The 19849-nt window shown below is 39.0% G+C and overlaps 1 protein-coding gene across 1 annotated transcript in view; it reads right to left on the bottom strand.

Annotated features, from left to right (window-relative positions):
- METAP1 (methionyl aminopeptidase 1) overlaps positions 1–19849 on the bottom strand; it is a 57310-nt gene that overhangs the window by 23496 nt on the left and 13965 nt on the right. The window contains exon 2 of the mRNA XM_060654580.3: positions 4529–4580. Within this exon, the coding sequence (XP_060510563.1) occupies positions 4529–4580 (52 nt within the window). The remainder of the gene's footprint in view (positions 1–4528; positions 4581–19849) is intronic.

Genomic DNA, 19849 nt, shown 5'->3' with positions numbered 1-19849 from the left:
GAGGTGATGTGGCTCACAGGAGCAGAGACGTGGGAATGCTGGTTCTCAGTCCAGTAGCCTCTGCAGAGAGCCCTTCGTCAACTTGGGATTGCAAGACTATTGAGGCACAACAGACTAGAATGCAAAAATATAGCCAGTCTTGGGGCACCTGGGTGGCTCAGTTGGTTAAGCGTCTGACGTTGGTTCAGGTCATGATCTCGCGGTTCACGGGTTAGAGTCCCACATCAGGCTCTGTGCTGACAGCTCAGAGCCTGAAGCCCACTTTGGATTCTGTGTTCCCCTCTCTTTCTGCCCCTCCCCCACTTGTGCACTCTCTCACTCTCTCTCTTTCCCTTGCTCTCCCAGAAATAAAAAAATGAATAACCTTAAAAATATATACATAGCCAGTCTGTTCACATTACTTTGGAAGAAAATTCAACAATAATATTACAAATAAAATAAAATAAAAGAATAAGACTAGAAAATAAGAATAGCAAAGGACGATGCCTGGGTGGCTCAGTTGGTTGAGAGTCAGATTCTTGATTTTGGCTCAGGTAATAATCCCAGGACTGTGGGATCAAAGCCCTATGTTGACTGTATGCTAAGTGTGGAGCTTGCTTGACATTCTCTTTCTCTCTCTCTCTCTCTCTCTCCCCCTTCCTCCCTCTGCCCCTCTCCCCTGCTCACACTCTCTCATTCTCTTAAAAAAAAAAAAAAAAAAAAAACAGAATAGCAAAGGAAAAGAAAAGCTCTATCATGCTACTGAATTTTAGATCTTTCTCCCCTCTGGAGTTCAAGAAAGCCACTGTGAATGTGAATGTCAACAGGAAAACTGTTTCCCAACCCAAGATAAAAATGGACTCCACTCATTGCCCCTAGGGTCAAATATTACAGAAAACAGTTCAAAATACAGGCCAATTGATGCCTGCTTCAGCTATGAATTGCATCAAGTGCTTCATCTGAAATATGAACTTCCAGAATCATTTTCACCCAAACCCAGACAGAACAGCAATCAAGATGCAGGCTTTCTGGTCTGACACACTCCTGGGGAAGGAGGAGGGAGAAGGAAGGACATAAGATCTTTCAAAGCTTCCTGCTGATCTGCATTCAGACCCTTCCACAATCTGTTGTCAAAAGAAAATTAAAAGCAGACCTCCAACAAATATAACTCAAAGCTATCTAAACAAGTAAAGATTGAAATATGGCAATTTCTTTTCTCTATGTAGAATTTACCTAGGGAAATTTACACTTTGAAAGTAAGTTAGTTTACATTTTAGGCCCTCAATTTGAGGACACGTGGGTGGCTCAGGTTATAATCTCACAGTTGGTGAGTTAAAGTCCCACACTGGGTGAGCACAAACCCTGCTTCAGGTGAGCTCCAGCCCTGCTTCACTGCTTCAGGTTAAAAAAAAAAAAAAAACACGAGCCCTGGGTGAGCCCTGCTTCTCTCTCTCTCTCTCTCTCTCCCTCTCTCTCTCTTTCTCTCATAATAAAGAAAGAAAGAGAGAGAGAGAGAAAGAAAGAAGCTTGGTGGAAGTAGTTCTCTGAATTATCACATAACACCTTCTCTCTGCAATCCAAAAATCAAGCTTGCTAGTTTCGAGGAGTAGAGGAAGAGAATAAATAGTGTAAAGTTTTTTGTTTTTTAAATAGAGTTTTCATATCATATTTCTGGCTATTCAAGAGATACCTGTAAAACATTCCTACCTTTTACTCTAGGCAAAGGTGACAAACACACTGAATGTATCACTAATAAAGTAAAAACAATGATAATCTAAAACATACTATATTATTATTAAGATGTAAAGTGCTACAACTTTTATAGGTCAGACTAAAAGCCAATGCTACTGCATACATTCTGACAGGAGATACACATTGGACACTGTGTACCCAAGCCAGCATGTCGGCATTACATGCCTTTTTTTTTTAATGTTTACTTATTTTTGAGAGACAGAGAGCAAGTGAGGGAGGGGCAGACAGAGAAGGAGACAGAATCTGAAGCAGACTCCAGGCTCTGAGCTGTCAGCACAGAGACTGTCGTGGGGCTGGAACCCATAAATTCTGAGCTGAAGTCAGACACTTCACCGAATGAGCCACCCAGGCACCCCTTTAAGGGCTTTGCAATCTAAGTGATCGTCTTCACTAGGACACATAAAAAATAAATACTCCATTGACTCATTTCTTTAACTGACACTTGAAATTTTCCTAAGGTCTTATTAGCTTCTGCAATCAAAACAACTCCAGGTCCAGATGGCTTCACTGGTAAATTCTACCAAATATTTACAGAAGAAATAATACCAGTTCTACACAATCTCTTCTAGAAAAGAGGAGGGAACATCTCCCATTTTATGAGTCTGGGATTACTCTGATGCCAAAACTAGGCAAAAATATTAACAGTAAATGTCAGACCAATATCTGCACCAACATAAATATAAATCAGGCCTCCTTAATTAGAGATCAGTACACATTACAGTTAAGAAAAGAAAAGAAGGGCACCTGGTGGCTCAGTCGGTTAAGCATCTGACTTGGACTCAGGTCATGATCTCACAGTTTATGAGTTTGAGCCTCGCATCGAGCTCTGTGCTGACAGCTCAGAGCTTGGAGCCTGCCTCAGATGCTGTGTCTCCCTCTCGGCCCCTTCCCCAGTCATTCTCCCCCACCCTCAAAAATAAAATAAACATGAAAAAAAAATTTTTTTGAAGAAAAGAAAAGTTACTGCTTCCTATGTTAGCTCATTATTATTTCTTTGAACACGGTGTGATCTGTAATATGCTTGGCTCCTTGCCAGTCCAACATTCTTTTCCCCCGATCCCTTTTCCAGCTATTCCTCTTCGCCCTGGATGTTAACCTTCCCCTACACCATTCCCTCCTCCAGAATAGTCATCCTCAATGGTATAGTCAGGGTCAATTTAATAGTGTGTAAAAGACACAGGGCTGGCCAGCCGAGAGCTGTCTCCATCCAACAGCATAACATAGCCCAAAGGGATCAAGAATAGTGCTCACCCCTGAGAAAATCCATCTCCAAAAAATCCAGGAGGGCACCATTTAAAAGAAGGCACCATGTGTAAACACCAGAGCTATAAGTAAAACGCAAACAGTCTGAGTCCGAGGCAGTAATAATTATGTTCTTTTTACTTAGGGAACATGAGCTATTTAATTCTCTTGGAGTGTAGGTCATAATAGCCCTTATTTCCTGTAGGAATCCAATATTAACGAAACACACACACTTCAACAAGTTAACATATGCATGGGGTAGAGACCCATTCTCAGCTTTTTTACTAACATACTGTTTCACCTCAACCTTTCCCTTCCCTATGCTTTAACTTCCTGGATATAAAATGTTAATAACTGGCTCAAAAGAGCTCTAACAATATCTAACACATCAGACATACAATACTTAATGTGTGACTTAAGTTACATATTAAATAAAAGTAAATGGCATTTTTAAACCAACCTCTATACTGTACTTTGATCTGAAGTAACAAACCCTGTCATTTATGTTTTCTTAAACTCTTATGTATTCATAATCGTATTTCCTCATTTCTAACCACAATTCCTCCCACAATAACCTAACATTTCCATTAAATGTAGACTTCACTTATAGAACCACAGAAAATAAGTCTTTTTAAATTTTAATTTCCCTTTCCTTCAAATGGTGGTTGAACCGACCTCAATGAGGTTTTAAGATATAAATATATACATATGTATATACATACATATATGAAATAATCTATCTACTTTATTAAACCAGCAAATTCCTAAAAAATATACAGTTAGATGAATAAAAAATAACAAGAGCATTAAGACGAAACTTAAGATGGATGAAGACTGTCTGCCAAGCCTTCATCCATTAGGATGGCAATGCTTTAAGACCAGAAAGCCCTTGTCAATTTTCAGGTAACTGTTACAAATTGTCTTAAGCCCTTAAGCCAGCCCACTAATGAAATGAATTTACAGGATGAGTAAGTAAGCCAAAGCAAGAAAGGGCATGTGAGTTGGCAATAGATCCACGCGGCTGACAGCAATAGCTAAGAAGCAGCTAATCGTTTCACTTTGTTGTGTCTCACAAAGTAACTTTAAAAAGGAAAATTGAGTATCTAGCCGCAAGTAATAAAACATCAAAAAACAAAGTAATAAAATTTTGAAATAGCAATCAAATTGAAACTAAACAAAAACAAGAGGTCTGGCTAAATTTAGAACCCAGACAGCTCATGTGCACCTGCCTACAACACTTCTACAATGGAAAGAGGGTGCCAAAAAATTAGGACATTCTCAGGTACTGCTCAAGAAAAAGCCATCTATCCTAGCAACCATCTCATGTTTTCATGTTACATACAGGATTAACAAAGACAGTACTCAGCCACATTTTATTTGCATGTTTATGCACCACAAAGAATAAAAAATTTTAAAATATGTGCTAATTCTAGAACATATAGGGATTACACGTTCAGAACATTCACATATACACTTTCAGAACTGGAAGACTTCTAGTCTTCTGCAAAAAGCCTCTTCTAAAACGATTAACACAGAGATGTGTAACTTTACTTACTTGCTTTCTTATGCAGTAACTTGTGAGTTGCCCAACTTCCTTTAAAACATTCCTAAAAGAGCAAACATGAAAATTAGTGTCAGACCTTCCTTAATCAGAAACATTTTAAGGAATACTGTATGTAAGATACAGTTACTGGAAACTCTGCAAAAATCTAAATCAGTTGAGTTTACTATATTCAGTATTTAGTATTTACTATATTCAGTATTTTCAGGGCGCCTGGGTGGCTCAGTTGGATGAGAGTCCGACTTCGGCTCAGGTCATGATCTCACGGTTTGTTAGTTCGAGCCCCGCGTTAGGCTCTGTGCTGACAGCTCAGCCTGGAGCCTGCTTCGGATTCTGTGTCTCCCTCTCTCTCTGGCCCTCTCCCACTCATACCCTGTCTCTCTCTCTCTCTCTCTCAAAAATAAATAAACATTAAAAAAAAAATAGTCATAGTTATATTTCAATTTTATGTCACCAAATTATTTTTAAGCATTTGAAAAGAACCATGACCCATGTCATACACTGGAGGGATGGGGGGGGGGGGGCACACAAGGAAAATTTTGCAGATTTTTCCATTATTTATAGTTTGATTCCTAGTTAGTTGTAGCCTCATTGTTTTCTACACACTGACAATCCTACACTGTAAGTTCAGTAAGGGAAGGGACATTGTCAAGTTTACCATCACATGCCCAGAGGCAACCGTAGTGGCTGGTACACAGTGGAGATTCAGTGCGTACTTGCTGATTGATCAGAATGGATGAATGATGTGAAAGACTGGACTTTTCTTTTTTTTTTTTTTTTAAATTTTTTTTTTTTTCAACGTTTTTTATTTATTTTTGGGACAGAGAGAGACAGAGCATGAACGGGGGAGGGGCAGAGAGAGAGGGAGACACAGAATCGGAAACAGGCTCCAGGCTCCGAGCCATCAGCCCGGAGCCTGACGCGGGGCTCGAACTCACGGACCGCGAGATCGTGACCTGGCTGAAGTCGGACGCTTAACCGACTGCGCCACCCAGGCGCCCCAAGACTGGACTTTTCACTTAGGAAAAAAGTTCATAGGACATATTTCAGACACCAATAGGAAATACTATATTGGGAAAATGAACTCAAGTAATAAATTGAATTCAAATAATGAACTCAAGTAATAAATCAGAAAAATGAATTCAACCATAGATCTTATTTATGCTTTGATTTTTATAGTATTTCCCTCAAAGAGTTTAAAATCACTCAAACAAATCAGTACAAATACTAAGAGAATTCAGAAACTCCTACAAATGTTTTGACTTTGCAAACATAAAAGAGTAAGTAATGGATAAGGAAAAGCTACGACAAAAGTAGAAAGCCTCCCTAGGACTATGTAGTAATTAAACTACATGACACCAGTGTCGCTAAAGCTACTCTCCCTAAAGGTTGTCCATGGGCTCTGAGGGGTTAGTTTCTCCCTCCAGGGCCAGGATGTTCACTACTTCTCCTTTCCTCTCCTTGTACCCTACACAGCCTGTAACTGTTTGCATTCAGAAAACCCAGGTCAGAGGCACCTGGGTGGCTCAGTCAGTTAAGCATCTAACTTCAGCTCAGGTCATGATCTCAGGGTTCGTGAGTTCAAGCCTCACATCAGGCCCTGTGCTTATGATAGGGAGACTATCCTGGATTACACAAGTAGGCCCTAAATACCATCATCATGAGTATCCTTATAAAAGAGAGGCAAAGAGAGGTTCACCCACACAGGAAAAAAGGTAATATGGCCAGAAGGGTAGAGATTGGAGAAATGTCGTAGAGCCTCTGCAGGGAGCATGGCCCCACCATCACCTTGATTTAGACTCAGTGAAACTGATTTTGGACTTCCACCTCCAGAACTATGAAAGAATACTCTGCTGTTGTTTTATGCCACTATGTGGCAATTTGTTAACAGCAGCCACAGGAAACTAAGACAGTAAATAACAAGACACCAGGGCACAGCAAAAGAATGAATCCAATCCACTACTAATTGAGGGTGAAGGATCAATTACAGTCTTCTTGAAGCTTTTTTTGCTTACATGTACTTATTCATGGGGTCAACTCCCAATTATGCATGGTGATTTTTATTTATGTTTTAAAATGTTTTTATACTTATTTATTTGAGAGAGAGAGAGAGAGAGAGAGAGAGAGAGAGAGAGAGAGAAGGAATGAGCCAGGGAGGGGAAGAGAGACAGGGAGACACAGAACTCAAAGCAGGCTCCAGGCTCTGAGCTGCCAGCACAGTTCGACACCGGGCTCGAACTCACGAACCATGAGATCATGACCTGAGCCAAAGTCGGACACTAACCAACTGAGCCACCCAGGCGCCCCTTTGCATGGTAATTTTTAAATGGGATGAGCAAAGGCACATGACTTATTTTAAGAAACTTAATTTCAGTCAGCAATTTCAACCTCTTCTTTTCCACCCCTTTCCAAATTATTCATCATCATGGATAAGACTGACAAGAGGGAGGAGACAGATTGGAGTTTCACTTGTTTTTCCCTCCTCCCACCCTAGCTGGTAACAAAGATGTTTATGGCAGTAAGACATTCAGCAAGGAAAAGTTCAGGGACGAGGAAAGAAAGGAGTGAGGCATTCAGGGTGGGTCCTAGAATACCAGTCTAAAAGTCGGCCAGGCCTAGAAGCAAAATCCCACCATGGCTGCATGCTAGGTGCACCAATGTTTTTCTTCAGTTCAAGACCTTGACTCCAATGTTTCCTTAAACCAGACAAACCATCTGCATGCTAAATATGCTTGGTACAATTTTCAATTCATTTTCATTATGCCAGCTTAGAATAAATCAACTGAATGTCTGCTCAATGAGAACAATATATTGCTAAAGTGGCTTACACATCTCCTAGGAACAAATAGAACCACTATTGCAGCACTGCTATAAATAGACTTCCCTGAAAAAAATTAAGGACAGATTCTTGTCCCATCACATACGCCCCCTTCTCCAAAATCCTAAGGTACTCCAATTGTTACGTAAGCACAAGCACAGTTTGTGCCCTCAGCCTGGCTATCCCTCTTCCTGCCATCACTGAAATTAGGACATAAGAAGGCAGAAAACCATCAAAAAATGAGAAGAAAATGTCAAGAACAATACAGAAGAGACTTCTGAACAGAGCAGGGTTATCAAAGGTGACCCTGTAGATACTCTTCAGCTCTACAAGCCTAGGATTCCATCTTACAAGTAATTATGGAAGACATTACAAGTTCTCAAAAGCTTAAAAATGTGACAGTAGAAATGATGATCTCAAAGTTAACCTCTCCCAAAAGCAGACTGAAATGACAAAAAGTTGAAAATAACAAGATGGTATTTGTGAAACAAAGGACTTGCAACCAACAAGTCTGGGGCACCTGGCTGATTCAGTCAGTAGAGCATGCGACTCTACCTCGGGGTTGTAAGTCCGAGCCCCATAATGGTGTAGAAAATTACTTACAAATAAAAAAATTTTTAAAAATCTTAAAAAAAAAACAAGTCTAACATCTGAATAATAAAATTTCAGAAAGAAAAGGGCGAGGAGAAATCAAAGAAATAAAAGTTTTCCATAACTGAAAGACAGGAGTTTCCAGACTGAAAAGACCCCCGAAGAATAAAACGCAACTTGCCCAAGGATACAATATGAAATTTCTCAACACTGAGATAAGATCCAATAAGCTTCCAGAGAAGGGGGGAGAGGGGGGCATAAATATGCAAAAGATTATGAATCCCATGGCAACAGACTTTTCAACACTGGAAGCTGAACGAAAATGGAGAATATAAAAATTCTGAGAAAACAATTTCCAAACTAGAATTCCAAACCCAGCCAAACTGAAAATCAAGTGTCAGGGTATATAACAAGACATTTTCAGAATCTCAAAAATCCACCTCCTGTGCCATCTTTCTCAGGAAGCTATTGGAGGAGACAGTGCATAAAACATGAGAACTAACCAAGAAAGAGGATGATGTGATACAGACAAAAGAGAAGTAAAGGGCGATGCTTGAAGAGGGATATAAGGAGGACTGCTCCGAAGCAAGCCCAGGGAACAAGTTATGGCTGGAGGTCAGAGAGTTCCCAGATAAAACCGATTACATGCCAAATGTATTTAACAGTACTGAGAGGAATTCTATGAAATTGTAGAAGAGTCTGGGAATGAATCAGTAAACGACCAAAGGATACTGTTAAAAGAACGGGAAAGAGGGAGGCCTGGCTGGCTCAGTCGGTGGAGCTGTGACTCTTCATCTCAGAGTTGTGAGTTCCAGCCCCAAGTTGGGGGTAGAGCTTCCTTAGAAAGAAAAAAAAAAATGGATAATAGGGGGCACTGGACTGGCTCAGTCAGAAGAAGAACATGTGACTCTTGACCTCAGGGCCATGAGTTTGAGCCCCATGTTGAGTGTAGAGACTATAGATAGATAGATAGAATGGGATATAGAGGAAAGCAGGGAGGGGATTTGTAAGTTAGAAACATTTGTCTAGGTATGTGAAATAATTTGAATAACCAACTAAAAAGTTACAAAAAGTTATTTTAATTAATTATGGACATTTTGCCTCCATGATGTTGAGACAGTAAACATAAACCCAATCAAGAAACATCTAAATTACTTTATTGTGAGTTAAGCTTCTATACAAAATATTTTAAAACATATATAGTGCTAAAAAAATCTCTAAAGCTTAAAGTATGAATAAAATCAATATCAATATTTTATCAATAAAATCAAAATCAATATGAAAAAATCAATAGGTAACTTTAGAAAGAAAACACAGACTTTTAAAACTAGGAGAAATTTACAATTTTACAGAAGATGAATTCAAGGGGCATATGGGTGGCTCTCTCAGTTAACTGTCCAACTCTTAATTTTGGTTCAAGTCATGATCTTGCAGTCATGAGATCGAACCCCGCATCAGGCTCTGTGCTGGTAATGGAGCCTGCTTAAAATTCCCTCTATCCCTCTGCCCTTCCTCTGCTCACGCTCTCTCCTAAAAAAAGAGAGAGACAGAGAGAGAGAGAGAGAGATGAAACCAAGTGATCTCCCACTCAATAGGACTTCTATCACACTGTAATATATGTTACATAAAACTATGAGAGAGATTTTTTAAATGCTATTATATAGATAACCATTTTTCAAATGAATTTTATTTTCTACAATGTAATAATTTAAAATGCTTGCTCACTGCCATATATATATATGTCTAGATATTCAAATGCAGTTTAAAATTAAAAAGTAAACATCTTCTATGTCTAATGATACCATCTAGGTTGAATACCCACTGTATCAATTCCTTTAGTGTGATACTTAACTTTTTTTAGATCACTGAATCTTTTGAGAATCTTGGGAAAGCAATCATTCCCCTCCACAGAAAAAAACAAATCCATGCACATATAAACTCATGCACACAATTCTACTCATTTATTCATATAAATACAGAATGCACATTATGACCAAAGCACTTGCAAGGTGCTAGGCATTCAGCAGTGAACAATATAGGCCTGTTCTAGACAAATATTACACGGCTAATTACACAATTACACAGTTTAAGTCATAAGGGCTAAAAAGAAAAAGTACATGGTGCCATTAAAAGAGGAAGAAGACAAAAGCTAAAGATATAGTCAGGGATCAGATTAGGTTAAGGATTCTGGTCTACTCTAATAACAGAAAGCCATTAAAGAGTTTTAAACCAAGGAATAACCTGAAAAAGACTGAATTCCTGGCATCCCTGATCTCCATCAAACCCAAAATCAAAACCCCTTTTTCTAAATAATAGCTTAAAGAATGGTCTTAAGAACTGGTTTTTAATATAGGCAGTCCTTGCTTTGCATAGTAGTAAAGAGCCATAAAAATGACCAGGACAAGCTATAACCATACAAAGAATCTTGTAAGAAATTGTAAGAAATTACAATTGTTCCATGACCTTTAAAATTTTTTGATAAAACATTAAAAAAAACTCTGTCAGTTATAAATATATAGAGAACTGGGGGGTGAAGGAATAAAAGTAACACTTATGTACACTGTACTACTGAGAATTAGAGTGTTTTGTTTCTTTATTTAAAAACTTAGCAAGGGGCGCCTGGCTATCTCAGTTGATCTCAGGTCATGAGTTCGAGCCCTACGCTGAGTGTGCAGAGATTGCTTAAATAAATAAATAAAATTTTAAAAAATTAAAAAATAAAAACTCATCAAGACTAGTTTGAACAACGTTTAGCCTTCTTCCCACTGATAACTTATGAAACGGAGTGAGCATCTTTTTGTGCTTGGCAAATTATCCCTCTCCTTTCTAGATGTGGAGCAGCTTCCAAATTTTATCCTTTGCACTTTCAAAACCTCTGAGACTTCCTTTAAAGTTTTTGTTGGTTATCGTTTCCCCTGAGACACTGTCATTCTTTTCAGCACAACCAGTTTCCTCATTTGTGTCAACAAGCTGGCCTCACAGAGGTGCTCTGACTACTCGTCTCGAGTTTCTAGAATGGTGAGCTATGCCAACATTCCCATGGTCAGCTACTTTTTCTACAACCCCATTTATGTTCTATTTAGATTTTACTTCCAGCATTATCATTTACCATTTCTTTGCTGTACTTTCATCTTTGTTGACAGATTCCTTCTTTCAATTACATTTGTAAAATATCACAGAAGTTCTCACTGAAAGACAAGAAAGCACCACAACTACAGGCTTTGCTGTCTGTCTGGATGAGAAGTGAATGACGGATGCACAGCGACCAATCACTGACAGGTTTTGAAAGAAGGGAGTGACTGGTCACCAATCAAGATGCACACCTGTGATTTACATAGTGCTCCTAGGACTGAAGAATTAGCCCTCAAGTGTGTACTTTATGTAATTACTCTGTGATGTTAGGAGACTTGGTTTCGTTTAACTAAACTATGGTAACTAAACTCATGCGTATCAAAACTGCAAAGTAAGATCTGCCTTTAGGGGGCACCTGGCTGACTCAGTTGGCAGAGCGTGTGACCTGAGTTCAAGCCCCTCATTGTGCAAAGAGCTTACTTAAAAAAACAAAAAAAATCTGCCTTTATATAGTTGGCACTCTCATACAACCTATTTATAAAACCTTTCTAAATGGGTTAAGTGAACAAAAACGCGTCTGCATCACTCAACATCTTTTTTTACCCTCACAGAAGCTGACACACATTTCCGTAAGTTAAAAAAAATCTCTATCCCAACTGATTCATTTAGAGAACACAGAAGTTTACATACCAATTTTAATGGGGGCAGGAGGGAGGGGTACGTACCAATCTGAACAAGAAAGGGTAGGGGAAGAACTATCAGAGAGGAGAGGTAAAAGAAGCATTTAAAATGTTGCCAAAAATTTAGTATATACACCTAATTTTTTAATACTAAAAAAAATACTGCCTACTTATTACTAAGGATAATTCATAATTCATAAAGGGTTTCTAAGTAGGGACAACTCAAAACCCACAAGGCTTTCTAAAACATTCCTTTTCAAAACTAAGGTTAGGGCAGTGGCTAAAATCATGGACTTTGAAATCAGACAGACTTGTATCCTAGCTTGGTCACTTATTAAGCTGGGATACTGGAGAAAAAAAAAATCTTAGTATCTCTTCAGTTCCACTTTCCTCAACTGTTACGTTGGGAAAACAATTAGGTTAAATGTGTGGCCAATAAGTGTTCAATTCTAATTGTCATCCATTTTACTTTTTCAAGCAATTTAAATTTTAACTTTGAAAAGATGATGCACCTACATATCTATCTTTAACATGTTGTCAACCCTGGCCCAAATTCCTGGCTTGTGAAAACTGACGGCAATTAGGCAGCTATTGCTTACTGTGAGCTTTGTATCTGACTAGCATCATTACTGCCCACAGAAGCTGCACAGTGGGGAAGGGGATGCAACCCAAAGTTCAAACTTACTCCTAACACGCAGACCATCAGAGAACCCAGCCTACTGGCTCAAGGCGTCTGAGTACAACCTGGGACCAATCTCTGGCAGAATACTAAGCTATGCAACCCTTAGAAAGCCAGGCCACGAAGACAGAGTGCTCCAGGACAGAAATCCTCTAATTTTGGTTCAAGAATCAGAGTTCGTGAGTTTGAGCCCCGCGTCAGGCTCTGTGCTGATGGCTCAGAGCCTGAAGCCTGCTTCAGATTCTGTGTCTCCCTCTCTCTCTGCTCCTCCCCTGATCATACGCTGCCTCTCTCTCTCAAAAATAAATAAAGATTAAAAAAAAAAATCAGGACAGGGAACTCCTAATGCTCAAAGAGCATGGGTATCCACCTTCTCTCTCTTCTATCCTCTCACACCCCAGACCCCAAAGTGATCCTGAGGTGGCCATCTACTACATGAGTTTGTAGGAGCCAAAGTTCTGACGAAGGGGCATTTTCCTTCCCTGATCAGTGCAGAGAGGGTGGGATTAAACCCTACGGCCTTTTTTTTTTTTTTTTTTTGCCTCTGCCCTCTCGCCATTTGGCCACAGATACAGGCACAGTCATGAAGTGTGCAGCAAAGCAGGTAACTAAACCGCAGCTTACTGGCCAGAAGACCAGACCAAAAAAGAGAATTCCCAAAGAACCAGAAAGTACCTGCAAGTTGTTCCAGAAAGGGAACTTACGGAAAGTTGTCCATAATACAATAAACTGATGCTTGTGAGAAAAGAACTAATCGAAAATCCATCATCCAAGTCTCAGACCAAGCACTGGGTCAGAAGGCAGGTAAGAACTCATAGCCTGAATCTAACCAGATTAATAGCCTGCTAAAACAAAAATATCAACATTCTCCATAGGGTCTAAACAAGACTCAAGATCTCATAATATTCAAAATCTCCAGGATACAATCTAAAATTATTTGACGTATATTGGGGTGCTTGGGTGGTTCAGTCAGTTAAGCATCTGACTCTTGATTTCAGCTCAGGTCATGACCTCATGGTTCATGGGTTCGAGCCCCACATCAGGCTCTGTGCTGACAGTGCAGAGTCTGCTTGAGATTCTCTCTCTACCCCCATTCATTCACTTTGTCTTTCTCTCAAAATAAATGTTGAAAACTTTTTTTAAAAACTATTTGACATAGGGGCACCTGGGTGGCTCAGTGGGCTGAGCGTCTGACTTCAGCTCAGGTCATGATCTCAAGGTCTGTGGGCTCGAGCCCCGCGTCAGGCTCTGTGCTGACAGCTCAGAGCCTGGAGCCTCCTTCCGATCCTGTGTCTCCCTCTCTCTCTCTGCCCCTCCCCACTCACACTCTGTCTCTCTATCCTTCAAAAATAAACATTAAAAAAAAATTTTTTTTAATTCAACAAGGCACGAAAAATAAATATAAAAGGCATACAGACAGGGAAGGCAGGAAGAGGGAGAGAGAGAGGGAGAGAGAGGGAGAGAGAGGGAGAGAGAGGAGGGAGAGAGAGGGAGAGAGAGGAGAGAGAGAGATAGAGGGAGAGGGAGAAAGAGGGAGAGAGAAGGAGAGAGAGGGAGGGAGAGAGGAAGGAAGGAAGGATCCTCTTTCAAAGATGACATAATTATCTATATAAAAATATAGCAGCACCTGGGTGGCTCAGTTGGTTGAGCGTCCAGCTCTTGATTTTGGCTCAACACTAAGCATGAAGGCTGCTTAAGATTTTCTCTCTCTCTCTCTCTCTTTCTTCCCCCCCCCCCCCCCTGCTCCTCTCTTCTCTCCTTCTGCCCCTCTCCCCCGGCTCAGGCTCTTTCTCTCTCAAATAAAAAAAAAAAAAATACAAATAAATAAAAAAAATTAGAAATACAAAGGAAAAAACTCCCAGAAGTAAAATATCAGGGTTACAAATACAGAGTCAACACACAAAAACCCACTGTATTTCTATATACTGGCAGTATATAACTGGAAAATGACACAAGAGCAATACCATTAAAAACCACTCCTCCCAAAATTAAATAATATAAAAGTAACAAAACGTGAACAGGAGCTATAGGCTGAAAACTAGTTAATAATAAGAGATCAAATATGACCTAAATAAGTAGAGAGGTATCTTGTATGCACAGAGTGGAAAACTCAACATCTGAAAGATGTCAATTCTCCCCAAATTCATTTATAAGTTTTAAGCAATTCCAGTCAGGATTTTTCTTTTAGACATAAAAAAGTACAATTCTAAAATTTATATAAAAATGCAAATAAACTAGAATTGCTCAAACAATTTTGAAAAAGAAGAAAAGAATTGGAGGACTCTTACACTTTTTCTCACATTCAGGAAATAATTTTTCTATTTCTACTCTAAAAATATTAGAGACTCATGCTGAAACCTATGAAATTCATTTTCGGCATCCATAGAAGCAATTTTTTGTATTTGATGTAATGATTTGATGTATTACTATATTAATAGCTTTTCCTATTATTTCATGATTTCTAACTCCCTGAAATAAACTAGCTGACTATGGTAGATTATTCCTTTTTATACTGCACAATACAACTTCACAGTATTTGTTTTGCAAAGTTGTGGGCATTTTAAGTCTCGCAGTATGCATTGTTGGTATTTCTTAATCCAGGGTTTTCCTGCTCCCCTGTCTTCCCTTTCCTGTCTAACTACCATTTCAATATTAATAGCAACCCTTATTATTACTGGTCAACAGGTAATAGGGAAGCTGTCATAACTTCCCTGCTTCAGAGTCTTGTCTCAAAAATACAAATTCCTGCCATCTTAATGAATAGAAAGGACCAGGTGGCAAAAATCTAGAGGAAGGTTTCTGTCAAGCTGAGTTAGGAGGATCACTGTCCATTAGAGATAAAGGCCTGTCAAGCCTCCAGTCAACATTTGTCGATTGGAACTACCATTTGTTGAGAGCCTTTTTTGTGTGTGTGACAGGCACCTTACATGCATTATCTCACTCAGACCTCACACTTATCCTAGGAATCGGATATTAAGATTCCCATTTTACAGATGGGGAAACTAAAACAGGAAAGGGTTAAATAACTTGAACCAGCTCAAACAGCTGTTGGGTTTTCAGGTTCCGAGGTCCACTCTTTCTATGCAGCTACAAAGCTCACAGGGCAGGGCTCTGAAGAAGTGACAGCTCAGTAAAGGGGAAATAAGATGGGGCACCTGAATGGCTCAGTTGGTTAAGCAACTGACTCTTAATTTCCACTCAGGTCATGATCTCGAGGTTCATGAGCTCGAGACCCTCGTCGGACCTGGCACTGACCTCGCAAAGCCTGCTTGGGATCCTCTCTCTGCCCCTCCCACCACTCGCACATGCGCACTCACTCTCTCTTGCTCTCTCTCTCTCAAAATAAACATTAAAAAAAAAAAAAAGAGCTCTCTGAGACAGGAGCAGGGAGCTGGTGCCACTCCCACCTGTGCCCAACTCTAAATGTATCTTTCAAAGCAATTAAGCTTAAATAATCAGATGCCCTCCTCTGCTCCATTCAAACCTTACCTTTCTTCAAGAGTACAGAAGATAATAATAACTGATTTTAAATACCATCTGTCCCTCAGTGGGAACTGACATTTCTAACTGCCTCTACAATTCACTTAATAATCTATTCCACTGTGATCTGTACCACTGATTTGATTCTGAGGTAAACTTTGAATAAACTAAAAGCAGCATAAATTTTTTAAAGGGATCTTATTTCAAAATCCTTCTCCATCCTCACTTCATGGTGGGCAAAGTAAAACAACCCAAAATAATATATAAAGATCAACATTTAAAATACCCCTTAAGCATTCATGGAAAATTATTTTTTCATATCTGTTTTAAAAAGTCACAAGCTATGCAGTAATTACCAAGATTTAAAAATAATCATGCTTGACTCTGCTTCAGCAAAGAACACTTACAACAAGAACATACTCCTGGAAAAACACAACACGTTTTACATTTTTCAGACTACTTGGTATTCTAAAGAAGCTTATGATGCACTGGAGATCAACTCTGTCCCACATCGATTTTTCTCCCAACTGTATTTTCAATGTAGCCATCATCAACTAACATTTTGAAATTTCACACATTCACTGAAAAGTAGCTCTCCACCAAATAGCCTTCTACTTTCCTCAAAGGATTTCAGAGTGCTTTATATTTAGTTCATGAAACTTACATCAAATCCCAATTTTTTAATAAGAGGACTAATAGGATTATTCTCATTAAATAAACCGGGGAACTATCTCATGAAACAGCTTAATTAGCTAAAGGCTTTTATTTCAAGATATCTGAAGATTCAAGAAAATATTCCTAAGAAACACCTCTCACCTGTATAAGTGCACCCACCTTCCCCTTACTTGCTGAGGCCATGAAGCAACCTGGTCATGACCTTCAAAAATCACTGAGGACGTCAAGAACATTCTCACATCTCCTAGTAACTCTTGATGACTGAACAGTGTTCCTTCCCTAAACCACAATCTCCCTCTTTCTCTTCTCCCATTCATTATCAGCCAAGGACCACCCAAAGCCCCGAGTGACTGCCCATTTCCTAAAAAACCAACCTCTGAATGCTTAAGTTGGCAATCTTTCCCTGCTCATCTCTGAGAAATGTACCAATGACCTAATTAAAACTAGACTTAAAGTTCCCCAAACACACGTCCCTTTCCTTTGCACAACCTGGTCTATGTGCTCCTGACACTCACCTTTACATCTGAGTTCTCAGAAGCCTTACCTATCCCTTCAGGTCTATTTCAAATGCTACCTTCCCTATATAAATGTCCACCACACCCCACCCCACCGCCAAGCCTAACAGGTCACCTGTGCTTATTTGGTGCTTGTTTGAGAGCACTTTGCCTCACTGCTTTAGTCTCCACCTATTTAACAGCACCAAAGCACTGTGTATTGATTACCTCTTATAACTAGTTGTGTAAACCTTTAGTTTTCACCCCAAGAGAACGTATTTTTTCTTTAGCACAAGCAAAAGTCTACCAGTTTTAGGAGCTGCTATGAGAGAGTATGGTTCTTAATCCTGGCTACATAAAAGAAACACCTGGAAAGCTTTTCTTTTCTGAGGATAGGCTACATAGGGGATTCTTATTTATTTCCAGGATTGTGAATCTCTGGAGAGCAATAAAGTACCAACAGAATTAAGAGACCTGTGTTTTCATTTCACTGCTAGAACAAGTCTTTTCCTATTTTATTCTTCTTATCTAGTTAATCCCAATATCCCCACCCTATTTTAGGCTCTACTGACATGTCAAATTACCAAAACAGCTTCCCAAATGGTATCCCTACCAGAACCCTCTCCTCTCTCCAATCTTTTCTGATTCCAAACCACAAACCATCCTACAAGTAGTTGCTAGAATTAACATTAAATGGTTTTCCTAATGTGAACACCTACCTACTCCTGCCTCCTTAAGAACCTGTATTATCTTGTTCTTTTCTGCCCTCTCAAAACTAAAATCAATTCATGTTGATAAGGGTCTGAGTAAACAGACACACCATTCAGTGTTAATGAGTCTTGAATGATCAACTGATACCAAGAAGGCTCCATGTATCAAATATAACATGTATATAAATATACAACACATATATATATTCCCACACAGAAAAATACCATTTGAGCCAGTAATTCCACTTCCCTCCAAAAAATTTATATATTTAAGTATAATTGATATACAGTTATATTAGTTTCAGGTGAACAACATACTGATGCAACAATTCTATACATTACTCAGTGCTCATCATAATATCCACTTCCAAAAATTTAGCCAAGGAAAATAACCTGACAAACAAGCAAACATGCAATTTAAGGCTCACTGCAGTATTGTTTATAATTGTGAAAAGCTAAAGAGAGTTTAGATATCCATCAATATAATATGGTTTAAATTCTGATTCAACCATGCAAATAAATCCTACATCATTATTAAAAGTAATGGAAATAACCTTACTTACAAGCATACAAAGAATTCTACAATGTTTTAGTGTTAAAAAAAAAAAAGTAAATTAGAAGGAAAACTGGAAAAATCCACAAATGTGTGGAAATTAAACAATGTACTCTCCTTTTTTAATGTTTTTAATTTTGAGAGACAGAGCATGAGTGGGGGAGGGGCAGAAAGAGAGGGAGACAGAGCATCCAAAGCAGACTCCACGCTGAGAGCAGCTAGCCCAATGTGGGCAGAACCCTCAAACCGCAGGATCATGACCCGAGCCAAAGTTGGACACTCAACCAACTGAACCATCCAGGCACCCCTAAACAATGTGCTCTTAAACAATCAATGGGTCAAAGAGAATGACACAAAGAAAATTACCAAATACCTTGAGACAAATGAGAACAAAACACAACATACCAAAATTTATGGGATGCAGGATAAGTGAAGTTTATAGCTATAAATTCATACATTAAAAAGGAAAAAAGATCTCAAATTAATAACACTAACTTTACACCTCAGGGAACTTTAAAAAAGAACATACCTAATCTAAAGCTAGCAGAAGAAAGGAAATGATAAAGATTACAACAGATTAATAAAAGATAAAAAACAATGGTGGGGGGTAAGAATGAACACAACTAAGAGTGGAATATTTTTTAAAAGATCAACAAAATTGACAAACCCTTAGCTACTTAGAAAAAAAGAGAGAAAACTCAACTAACAATAAAGAGGGTAAATTCTCAGTGCGTTCATTCTACAAAGCCAGTGATATCCTGATACTAAAGCCAGACAAAAGACACCACAACAAATCTACAAACCAATATCCCTGATTAATATTGATGCAGGGGCGCCTGGGTGGCTCAATCAGTTGAGCATCCGACTTCGGCTCAGGTCACGATCTCACGACTCCTGAGTTCAAGCCCCACATCGGGCTCTGCGCTGACAGCTCAGAGCCTGGAGCCTGCTTCCGAATCTGTGTCTCCCTCTCTCTCTGCCCCCAACCTACTCACATTCTGTCTCTGTCTCTCTCAAAAATAAATAAAAAACATTTAAAAAAATAAAAATAAAAATAAATATATTGATGCAAAAATCCTCAACAAAACATTAGCAAACCAAATCCAACAACACATTTAAAAAATTATACACCATGATGACATGGGTTCCTGGAATGCAAGGATGGTTCAACACACACAAAGTCAACTGATCAGTATATAAAATTCAACACTACATTAACAGAATGAAGGACAAAAATCAAAGTCATTATCAATTGATGCAGGAAAAACATTTGACAAGAGTCAACACGCTTTCAATGATAAAAACACTTAAGTTAGGAACAGAAGAAACTAACCTCAACATAATAAAAGCCAACAGCTAACATCACAGTCAATGGAAAAAGAGTGAAAGCTTTTCCTCTAAGACCAGAAATAACTCAAGGATGTCCACTCTCACCACTGCTATTCAACACAGTATTGGAATTCTTAGCCAGAGCAATTAAGCAAGAAAGAGAAATAAAGGGCTTCCAACTAGAAAGGAAAAGCAAAATTATCTTAGTTCACAGATGACATAATCTTCTATGTA

Source organism: Panthera onca, chromosome B1, assembly GCF_046562875.1.
Source record: "Panthera onca isolate mPanOnc1 chromosome B1, mPanOnc1 haplotype 2, whole genome shotgun sequence".
In the NCBI taxonomy this organism is placed as follows: Eukaryota; Metazoa; Chordata; class Mammalia; order Carnivora; family Felidae; genus Panthera; species Panthera onca.
The sequence above is the reverse complement of the archived record's forward strand: the minus strand, read 5'-3'. Positions and strand labels throughout refer to the sequence as shown.